General features: G+C 38.0%; 1 protein-coding gene across 1 annotated transcript in view; it reads right to left on the minus strand.

The window, feature by feature from the left end:
* Nucleotides 1-11,128, minus strand: part of LOC103902209 (glyoxal reductase) — a 53,600-nt gene extending 42,472 nt beyond the window's left edge. Inside the window, exons 1-2 of the mRNA XM_009283227.1 lie at nt 11,044-11,128; nt 10,523-10,681 (exon numbers count right to left, since the gene is read on the minus strand). Coding sequence (XP_009281502.1) covers nt 10,523-10,681; nt 11,044-11,128 — 244 coding nt within the window. The remainder of the gene's footprint in view (nt 1-10,522; nt 10,682-11,043) is intronic.
* Between the last annotated feature and the right edge of the window lie 46 nt (nt 11,129-11,174).

Below are 11,174 nucleotides of genomic sequence, written 5' to 3' on the forward strand. Positions count from 1 at the left end.
TATTACACTCTACAGTTTTCATAAGGCAACTACGGAGTACTTCCAGTTACGGGATCCAAATTTAGTCACAATCACTTTTACAAAATAACTTGCACATTTTACTCAGAGTCTGAGAATGGCATCTAACGTATATATAATGGAGCAGGTGCCCTTGCAGGAACGGAACCTATAGAGATGATGGGTTTCTAGGAGAACTGGTAGGACAATGTCAACGATACCTGAAGGGCACTGAGCAGACTTGTATTATATAACCAATGCTTTGGTCAGAATTAAAGCAGCACACAGGTTTATCTAAAACTCAAGTCACTTAAGGCCAAAGCTGTATAAAAGTTGCAGGAACAATTGCATTTTGTGAGGCTACAACACAGAAATGCCAGTGCAGTGCTGTAACTCCAATAAACAGGTGCCGGTAGAGGTTGTTGTGTACAAACATGGTGCAACATGAGCTAGAGTAGTTGAAGTATGGGCATGAACTTGCTTCTGCAAACCTCAAAGGACAGTGAGGACAACCCTGCCAGCACCACAGTAAGGCAGGTACTTCCATGCTGTAGCAACATACTGGTATAAGAAGATTCACCAGAGAATTCCTGATAGAGGTCTTCGTTGCATTTACACACATTTTATGGCATTACAGCTGTACTGTATGGATGTGGTGTTTTCATGTTCCTAAATAATATCACTATGCTAATGAAACATTGTTAATAGACCTGGCCTATGTAAAGTCTAGAGATTACACCACAAAGTTTCTTTTGCCTCTGTAAAAGCTATCTGGATTGTGGATATTACTTTTTTTTAATATATATATATAAGTTTTACTTTGGTAATGTTTCTCCTTTTTTTTTGCTAAATATGACCCATTGCTTAGTGCAAAGGGGTCACTCTGAGACTGTTTTTCTCCTGTGTGACTCAGTTAGAATAAGCTCATAGCATTCAATAACATGAGGAAGAAAAGTAGGCAAGCATGATTTTAAACTCCGCAATTCTACTCAGGCAACTCTACACGGGCACCAAGGAACAGAATGGAAGAATACAGCCTTGCTGCAAGGCAAAAGGGTAGGAGAGAGCAATTACATGTTTATTATATATCCAGGGAAAGGGAAGCCAGAATTGCTAGTTTTCTCTCTTCCCGAGAGGAAGGAAGAAATGGCAATGAGCCATTGTTGACAGAAGCACTCTATTCCCTCCATCCCAAATAGGCTCTGACTGTGAAAGATATTCAGATCATCTACTATAAAATGACTGTACACCTCTGATCACTGACCTACCATTTATCTAGTCAGAACTTTAGAAAAGGAGGTATAAAAGCAACTTCTCAGAATGCGTCTCACAAGCAGCCCAGAAAGTCTGCAAGTAGCATCTATCATCAGTGGGATGCTATGGCTCTGATACGGCACCAATTCACTGATGTATTTCTAGCAGCAAAAATACACTGTCATCCCAAAAATGCAAATGTTTTTTCTGTAGGAGTAAAGAGCTCTTTCCACTGGAAAGTGTCAGCTATTTAAATTATTCAGCTGTTGTGTACAAATATTTTTATCATGCAGAACTTCTCAATGAAATTTATAGGGGAGGACAACTCTGGAAAGTGACCGATACATTTGAAAGGCAATTATGAATGTGTAATCCATGTAGAAGTTTCATAAGCAGACCAGCAGCACACATTTATTTAAATGCCTTTACAGACAGACTGCCAAATCTTGAAGCCTTTTCTTTCCCCCCACCCTTCCCCACCGCCGTGAGAACTATTTCTCATTAACAACCAAATTGTTTTCAGATGCTCTGCTATAAGATGTTACCTTAGAAACCATTTGGTAAAAGACTGTGGCTTCCTTCCATAGAAATCTCAAGCAGTGAAAAGGCAGATTTTCTGGCATAAATCAAATCCAATTTCTAGGGTTCACTAAACCTTTTCTCCTCAGAATAATGTTTTGTGACTAGATCTTAGCAGTTAATAGTGCACGAAGAATTGCTGGTGTGAACCAGTTTTAAATTATTTTCATTCTATTCCCTTTGTTAACTCAATTGAAATTACTTCCAGTACTTATCATACCTTGATAGAACTTTTAACTTCATAACTAATAAGGGTATGTACAGCAAATAAATAGACCGAATAAAAATATTAATGTTATTTTCCTCCCCTTTAATACAAATCCTTAAACTATCTGATAAAGATTACGTTAATTGATTAACAACATTAAACATTTGGAAATAGTTCAAAATAAATGAGACAGACCTGTAACAATTTTTTCCTCCTCCAAACAACTTCCACAAAAAAGAATGATCGAAAGGAAAAAGAAAATATTAAGCCCCTACTCTGTACTTAAGTAGGACATTATGATAATCATTCCTGCTGTGAAAGTGTGACTTAAAAGTTATGTAAATAATTTATGATTAAGCATAATCAGCATACAATTAAGTAGAGAGATAGCAATTTTAAAAAGTATTTGATCATGAGACCAATAATTCAAAAACACTTAGAATATCATAAAGATATTATAGAAAAAATTATAAAGAGAACTGCAATTTTTAGTGACTTGTAGCTTACAAGATGAAAATGTATGTACAATAACTCATCATTGTAAGATCCTAATTCAAGATGACGTTCAAGCTGATGACTGATTTTTGACATCATAAAAGTGCCCTTTATACCTACCAGACTATTTGCGGAATAAATGCACTTGTGAATCATGACAAGATCCTACTCCTGCAGTATCATGTGAGACTGCAAGGTCTGAGACTTGCAGTGTCCCACTGCTAACTAACTGCGTTCGTGAGTTCGAAGGACAGCAGCAATCCAGCTATCCATAGTCCAAACTAAAAGCGAACAATAAAGAACGTTTCTTATCAAATGTTTTTTTGTTCCCCACATCATCTAAGAATTTAAAATGTATTTTCTCAAGGTTTCCAAGACAAACAACATTTCTTGTAGCCCCTCCTCTCACATTGCACATTCAACCTTAGAACAGTATGTATTAGAATGCAAAGCACTTCCATTCAGGCGTTAAGCCTGGGGAACAGAGCTTACAGTTATGAAACTGAGGTAAAGCCACGAAGATGGTTTTCCCCTTTCCCTCCCCTCTCGACGAGGATTTTGTATCACATTCTGTGCTGGAGGTACTTGGCATAAACATTAGAAGAACTGAAGAAAGTTTAGGAATCAGTACCTCCCTCTTCCCCGTTTGGAGGCATGAGGAACTACTGCAATTTAGGTTACAGCAGCATGTGACATCACCATTCAATGCTGCCAAAACTATGTTAGGGAGCTCTGCCAAAGAAAAAAGGTATGATGACTAAAATCTGCTACATGAAGGTTGAAAGATAGAAGTCCGCTTTCTCCCCACCCCCACCCCCCCAAGTTTGGTATCATTTTTCTATGTTACAGAAACATGGTGAAACACAAAAGTTAAATATACTTGGAGCTTGCTTCTCTGTTCATTTCAAACTGGTTACAAATAACTTGTTCATCTAGTGGGCAATTAAGCTTGTAACATTTGAAAGTATTAATGTCAACAGCAAATTTAAAAGCATACACATAAAGTGCCTCTGCTTATACTGATAAAGGCTTTAATTATTAAACAGTGATAGAAACCTAAATTTGTTTTTTATTACTTAGACTTAGTGATGGACATTTAAAGTTAATCCATTTCACATCAGCAACAGTATGATTACCAAAAAGACTCCAGCATGAGAAAGGAAGCTATCTTTCTGCTATTAAATCACAGTTCATATGTCAAAATACAAATAAGGTAAAATCCCCACCAAAAATATAAAAAGCTGACCTCATAGATTTGTAGGTGTACAAAGAGAGCAGAGACAAAGCAGCAACTTCCCCCAGAAAAATAAATTATTTCTGTACTGTGTACACTCTGATATAAGCAAAAATTGGCCCAGCATTTTGCCCCAGATGCATTTACCAGCACCCTTTAAAATGCGGTACAACATTTGTACAGCATTCGGTCTTTTTTAAAGAATAAAACACCACCAGACTGGAAGCAGGTGAAGATAGAAGAAAGCAAGGAGGGTAGGAGCTCAGCAGGTTTAGCCAGATTAGGAGAGGATACTGCTTTGTTCCACTATCTACAAATACACAGCTGCCTGGAATATGGCCACATTTTGTACATGAGAGAAGTTAAATATCTGGAGGCCCTCAAAGCTCAAGTACAACTTCTCAAGGTCAGATCTACTGAAACGGTGGATGAATTGAGACAGAAAGATTTATAGATGTGGCATTTTGTTCATCACAAGAGGCTATTAAGGAAACTTGGTAACCATGGGTGAGAAGCAAAGTCCCAAGAGAGTAAAAAAAAATTGTGGAGACATAAAACAAAGGGAAGAAATAAACAGCCGATTCTTATTACAGGATAAGATTAATAGGGGGGAGTGCCATAGGTCTTGGTATCAGGACCGCTGTTCCATAAATTTCCTTAAGAACTGAAGCCATGAAAAAACAAGAGCCATGAATAAAAAAAAAGGCAGTAACAGTGGAGAATGACAAAAAGTGAAGGCTTGATTCTGCTGCCATTGAATTGAAGAGCAAAATCTCATTTGATTCTAATTCCAGCAGGACTGGGTCTTTTTTGACCACAGCTAAATTTAAGAATGAATATGAGCAACTCTAAGATTAATAATTAAGAAGTAGGTAACTGGATTAGTAATACATAATGGAACGAAAGGTTAAAATACTTCCACTCAGCATTAAGATTCAAGTTATATGTAGAATTTTGTCAAAGAAAACCCCCAATACAACCTGATGTAATGAAAGTGGAGTAATCTGATTCTATGTTTTTCTCCAGAAAAATCCCACTTGTTGTGAAAAGAACTGGGAACGATACAAAAAGTCTTGTATGGTTGCAATGCAAATGATGCAATGTCTTAAATAATGCAATCAGTGAAGTCAGTAAAGACTTACTTTTATGATTTATTTACTTAGATAAAGCTACAGCTGAATATCAGGAATCTTATCTATAGAACACCCTGAAATGAGGACAGGGGACATTTTAATGGTTTCCCTTGAGTATGGAGGGATTCCATGTGTGTGTCTGTGTGTATTATTTTACCATGTTACCAGTGCAATATACTGACAAATGCAGTAAAAATGCGATTTAAGCAAGTTAGCCGTGCTATAAGTTAACTGACATCATGTTATTTATTGGGATTGATTTTTATTCCTCCCAGTCTTTGTCTTTTCGATTAGAAGCTGCTCAGAGCAGTACCTGTCCACTTTCCCAGTTACAGTGCCTAGCATAACGGCACTGTCCATTCTTGAATGATCTTCTGTAAAGAACATCATTACTAATAATAAAATACTCACTGTGTGTGACATGGGTAAGGCACAATGAGTATAAAGACTTGATTATTTTGTTTAGTAATTGCCTGTCCTGAACCTCCTTCCCAAACAAGCATGCAATTAATTTTATACTTTAATAGGAGGGGATCATTAGAGAACTTTTTATCTCATCAAGTTGTTATTAATTCTAGCTACCCTAAGGATTACATAGAAAGCAACTGCACAAGAAAACAATCTGTGAATTTTTGGTATGACCAGCACATCTTGTCAGGAAAACACATGCTATTTGACCACCCCCCTGAATTTCATTATTACTGTCCCTAAAAACAAACAAACCCAAAAAAAAAAAAAAAAACACAAAAAACCAAACACAAAACCCCCTCTTCTAGTGGGAATATAACTAACATATCAAAGGGATGAAGATAGTTTCACTAGAGAGAGCCAGAACAAGCCTTAAGACATGTCTATAATTGGTGGTTTGGGGACCTTTTGCAATAAGGCAATATTTGGGGTTTTTAATAGAATAAAGCATTCAGTGTATTGGTAAAGTTCATGAACAAATCAACTACTTTTGACCACTAAGAGAGGTTACCAAGTTTCCCTCATATCACAAAGCCTTCCAACAAAGAGCGATGCCACGCTGAATTTAACCATTCAGCACATGACCTTGAAAAAGCTTCCTAATACTTCAGTTACAGGAAGAAAAGTCCTTGTGCTACCAGATTATAGCCAAACGCTTTAGAGGGTATCATTTTACCCCTCAGATAAAAAGGGCGGGGAAAAAAAAGGGAGAGAGAAAAAAAAGAAGGGAAAAGGAGGAAAAAAAAAAGAAAGAGGGGAAAAGGATGAAAAAAAGTGACAACTTTCTAAGTGGGGGTTTCCTACTGTACTAACTGTATGCATTTTCCTTCCAAAGCCTGAAGAGGATGATATTGTGTGTACCACTTTGACAAGTGATCCATTTTTGAGGATGTTGCTTTAGATAAGCACCAAGTATCCTGTAGTTAAGACAATGTAAGAATAAGTAATTCTCTACTAGAGTACAAAGTCTCACAAAGTATGCGATTCTCGGATACATGTAGCTCCTATGAAAAAGTGTAACTACACCAACTTCAGAACAGTGTCATTTTATGTCAGTTATTTGCCCTGTATTTCTGAAACACTAATAAAGTAAGTCTTGCAAATATGGAAAGAAATTATAGCTATCTTATTAGCAAGATAGTGAATGTATCCAATTTCTAAAGCAATCTAAAGGCATTATGAGGTAATGTACTCTCTGGGGCATAGCTTTACACTTGTATCAAGTATTAGGGCCAAAATGCCAATTCATTTTAGACTTAAGCCTACTCTAGTTGAAAGCAGCCTTTGTAATGAAAATTATCATTGACCGTAAACATGCCTGACCCTCTGCATATGAATAATATTGGCTAACACAATTGTTAGAATCAAACCATGAGAAATACAAAGTTATCAGCAGTTTTTATAATCATACAAAAACCCAAGTTGTAGATTATTTTTATTTGTTAATTAAAACTTCAGCTACACAGCATATTTCTAACACAAAGGTGGGCTGCCGTATAATAATCGGTAGGTGTCTCAGGAAAGTCAGCTTGTTTTACCATTGCTAGTAGACTTGTCTTTCTGCTAGACACAAGACAGATACAATACGGTATGAATATGCATGTAGGTAAATACAGAATTTTGGATGTACAGACTTTGGCATGTTATTCCAAGTAACCTTTCAGACTGATCATAAATTTTGCACGCTACACAGCCTTCTCTGGTGTACAAATCCACCCTTCTCACTAGAGATTTTAATGCAAATGATCCTCCTCACCAAGAACAGTTTGTGTAAGCGAGCGCAGAGCATCAGAAAGAGAATGGTAACCTAATGAAAGACCAATTAACCTCCTCCCTTCCTGTTTCCCCTTTTGCATCAAACCTCGACCAGCTTATTGAAATTCTATACAAATCTGGAAGCCAAAGCAGCTGTGACATGTAAACCCATTAAAAAAAAGAAAACCCAGTTACAAAACCACCACCATAACACCTTTTGACAACTGAAGCTTGAAGAGAAAGATCAGATATTTTTGACAGAATGCTATCCTAGGCTGCTGTTGCACTCTCTCTTCAGTAACATGTTCTGGCTGAGAAACATGTTACATGTCTCCTACTCCAGCTGTCAGCTGCTACGAAAGGGGTTTCATCACTTGGAAATAGCTTGCATATCTATCTGAGCTGCCTTCCAGTTGACATGACTGGATAGTTGCAACCATCTTAACACAGCATATTTATCTCTTTGAAGCTTTTAGAAAGATTATCTAGCAACAGAGGCAACATACATATCTGTCCTCTCAAAGATGACTTTTCATAGATAACAATTATGTCTGCATGTTTAGAAGGATAAGAAATAACAAAGAAACAACCAAATTTTAAATCCTGCAGAAAATGGCCTTGCAGAAAATGCGTCCTCATTGAAGAAAGTTTTCCTCTGCTTTATAGCTGAGTAAATTTTTTTGCGCTGCAAACATTAGTTAACGCAGTAAAGCTGTAACAAAAATAAGCCATTAATTTGTAAAAGAGTAGTTAAGAGGGAACACCTACCATAAATAAAGATCCCATTGTGTTAGGCTACATATCATGGTATTTACAGCTTGACCACAAACGCAAGCGTAGCAAGTCTTGAGCTTCCCCCCCACCCGCCTTCCTTTCTTAAATCCACAATGTTTTGCAGCATATATCAAGTAGTTCTTAAAATTACCTGACTGGTTCCTATCTATTACAAGATCCTCAAAAAGCTGCAGAATGTATAAGCAATATGTCAAGTGTTACTCTAGCAAGACAAGAATAGGTAAGTGAAGTCAAAGAACCAAATCCTGCTGTTCATGACACCGCTGTAAGTCAAGAGAAGCTCCTTGAAAGCCATACCTGACAGAAGTTATTGGGCCAGAAAATTTCAAACTTAATTCTCTTGATCTTCTACGTTGCTATCCATTTATTGTGGTTTGAGTTCAGGCTTGACAATCAACTACTCAGTACTTACTAATATAATGAAAGTACAGCAAGCAGCACGCTATTTGGTAGAGAGTACAAAGGAGTTTTTCTGCCTGTTTACTTTCTAGTCAGATTATTCTTCCAATCACCTAAGAAAGGTATTGCAATCTCCAATAAAATTAAAAAAAAAAAGTGGCTCTGCAGATAGTCTGAAATACAGTTCAGCATATACTGAAACAATGGACATAAGACAACTGAGTCCATCCTCTAAAAAAGACTATTTACATTTTTTTATTTTTGTAAAAAATCTCCAAGCGAACTAAATTGGCAAAAAGTGTTACAGGTTAAAACGAACAAACAAACAAACAACCCTCACCCCCCCAAAAAAACCCCAAAACAACAGTGAAAGGGAAAAAAATAGTAATTTTGAACAACATAGGCCCTTTTGTTCATTATATAGGGACTCTGTAAGGGACAGCTGCATCAAATATTCTTAAGGTTAATAGATACTAAAATAACAAATTCGTACATTGGGCATACACATACCACATTTTTATGAACGTGTGTATGCACATAAATACATGGTAAAAGCAGTTATCAACATTTTGTAGACTTTTAAACTCTTTTTTTTTAAAATTTTTTGGCTGATGATGCTGAGTTGCTAAGACTTTTTAACTAATATGTGCAGCTCAAATGGCTTTGGGTACTCTGAAACAAGCATTACAAGCTCTATCTATTCACTTAGTGTTTCTGGATGAAAAAACAGCCCTATTAAAATCAAAGGCCAACTCCTATTGACTTAAGTGGCTTAATACGCTCTAAAATCCACAGCTCCAATTTCACCCTCCTTTATACTAATGAAAATCCTAAATAATTGCTCTGAAGTCAGTATACACTCATAGGATAAAGATGAAAAGAGCACGAGGGTAATTTTATTTTATAGCTTAGCTTGATACTTTTGTGACTGATTAACTCCAGCGTCACAGACAAAGAACTTAAGTGCCTTTGATTTGTATGTTTATGTAAAATAATGGAAAATCTGGGATATCGAATTGACCCACGATAAAATTGCATCATGAAAGACTGGCTGGGAAGGGTATTCATGTTTTAGAATATGTTGTGAATGAAAGAGGCTTCTGGAAAGACTGTTAAGAAGAGACAGAAAGAGACGCTCAAATACTGTGCCAAAAGAATCTGAGGCTTTAATCACGAGACAAATTAACTCTTTACTTTTACAAGAAATAAAAACTAGTTAATGTCAACTATATACTAAGACAACCATTCAAAAAACCCGAGAAAAATCTGGTCAAGTATGCAGTGGTCACTGGTATGTGTATGGTACGTGTTTGCCTCTTTGTGGCACACCTTCCAGGCACTCTTTGCTGCGTCTCCTGCCTTGGGGAAGTTAATGGTCTCTTTATCTGTTACGCATACAGCATGGACAGTGCTCTAACACCACAGAATTACTGGTATTAACACTCCTCTGCTCACACGGTCCTATGCTGACTTGGAAGAATGGCCTTTAATCATTTAATAGTGTGGCTCTCTTGAACCGTTAGCAAATCCAACAATTAGAGGGATTTGGAATTCAGAATAGTATAAACCTGATATTCCTATGTACAACTAAAAGGAGTATTCTGCTGCAAGCCAAGCTTGGGTTAATACCATCTACAGTTCAGTAAAAAAGAAAATCCTTTTCCCCTTTTCTCAAACAGCTGAGGGAGAATAAATTCTTTGCTTGACTTGAGGGTGGGGGGAAGGAGAAAAAAAAATAAAATCCTTCTTTCAAATTTCACAGACACTTTTCATGCCCGTGTTGTCATTGCAGGAGTGTATTCTGGTTAGGCTGTAGTCTTGTTTTGCTAAGACTGAATGCAGTAGCTTTCCTGAACTATCACTAGCATTAACTCAGACAACTAGCACGGTCTTATAAGGACTTCTGATTTTCTCCCCCATGTTCACATTTTACAGAATAAATTCTTTAAGAGTTTAAGCAATTCTACTGCAGAACTTCTCACTGCACAATTGATAATAAAATTAAATGTAAATTATAAAAAAGTTAATTTCCCTTTGCCCTTTCATATTTTCAGGCAGATTTTTTTTCTCCTAAAAACCTACTAAAAATGTCAGACAGATCTGTGTGACCAACAGCCAAAAACATGGCGTTTGTTAAACTTCAACACAATGTCACCAAACCTTGGTTTTCAAAAAGAAAGAATATAAAGAATAAAAATCACACACCAGATTCTGATGCACTGCCAGGGTCTAAGAGCATTTGGATTCTCTCCATGTACACAGGGGCCACGTGCTCCTGCAACCGCAAGGCACAAGGTTCACACAGGCCTGCAGACTCGGAGACGAAGCCGCGATTCCTGCGCAGGCTTTCGACTGCAGCAGGTGCTGCCGACGAAAAAAGCTTCCAGTGAGATTGATTCAGGCTTGAAAGTCTGCTTTAAAGAAAAATCTGCTCCCAAGCCTCAGTTAAAAAAAAAAAACCACCCAAACCAAAACTCAAAAAAACCCAAAGAGAAACACCAAACCACCGAATCACACCTTGGGGGAAGCGGGAGGAGAGGTTTGTGCTCCCAGGCAGACAAGTGCCTGTTCTCCGGCTTGCCTTGCCGCAGGGCAGCCGGAGGAGCCCCAGGCGGTCCCAGTCAACAGGACCAGGGAGGTTCACCCAACACTAAGTAAGCCTTTGGAGGAGCGCAGGGACTGCCCAGCTCTGCGCAGGCGGCCTCAGCAGGAGGCTCAAGCCCCGCCTGCCCTGAGGCGAGCCCGGCTGTGGACCAACGGTAAAGCCAAACCCCGGCGAGCCGGCCCGGCCTTGCGGTGAGCCCCCGCCATCTCGCAACGTCTCTCAGAGGGAGGCCTCTCCGGCGCGAGTCTCGGC

The sequence above is a fragment of the Aptenodytes forsteri genome, unplaced genomic scaffold (genome assembly GCF_000699145.1).
Source record: "Aptenodytes forsteri isolate BGI_AS27 unplaced genomic scaffold, ASM69914v1 Scaffold181, whole genome shotgun sequence".
NCBI lineage: Eukaryota > Metazoa > Chordata > Aves > Sphenisciformes > Spheniscidae > Aptenodytes > Aptenodytes forsteri.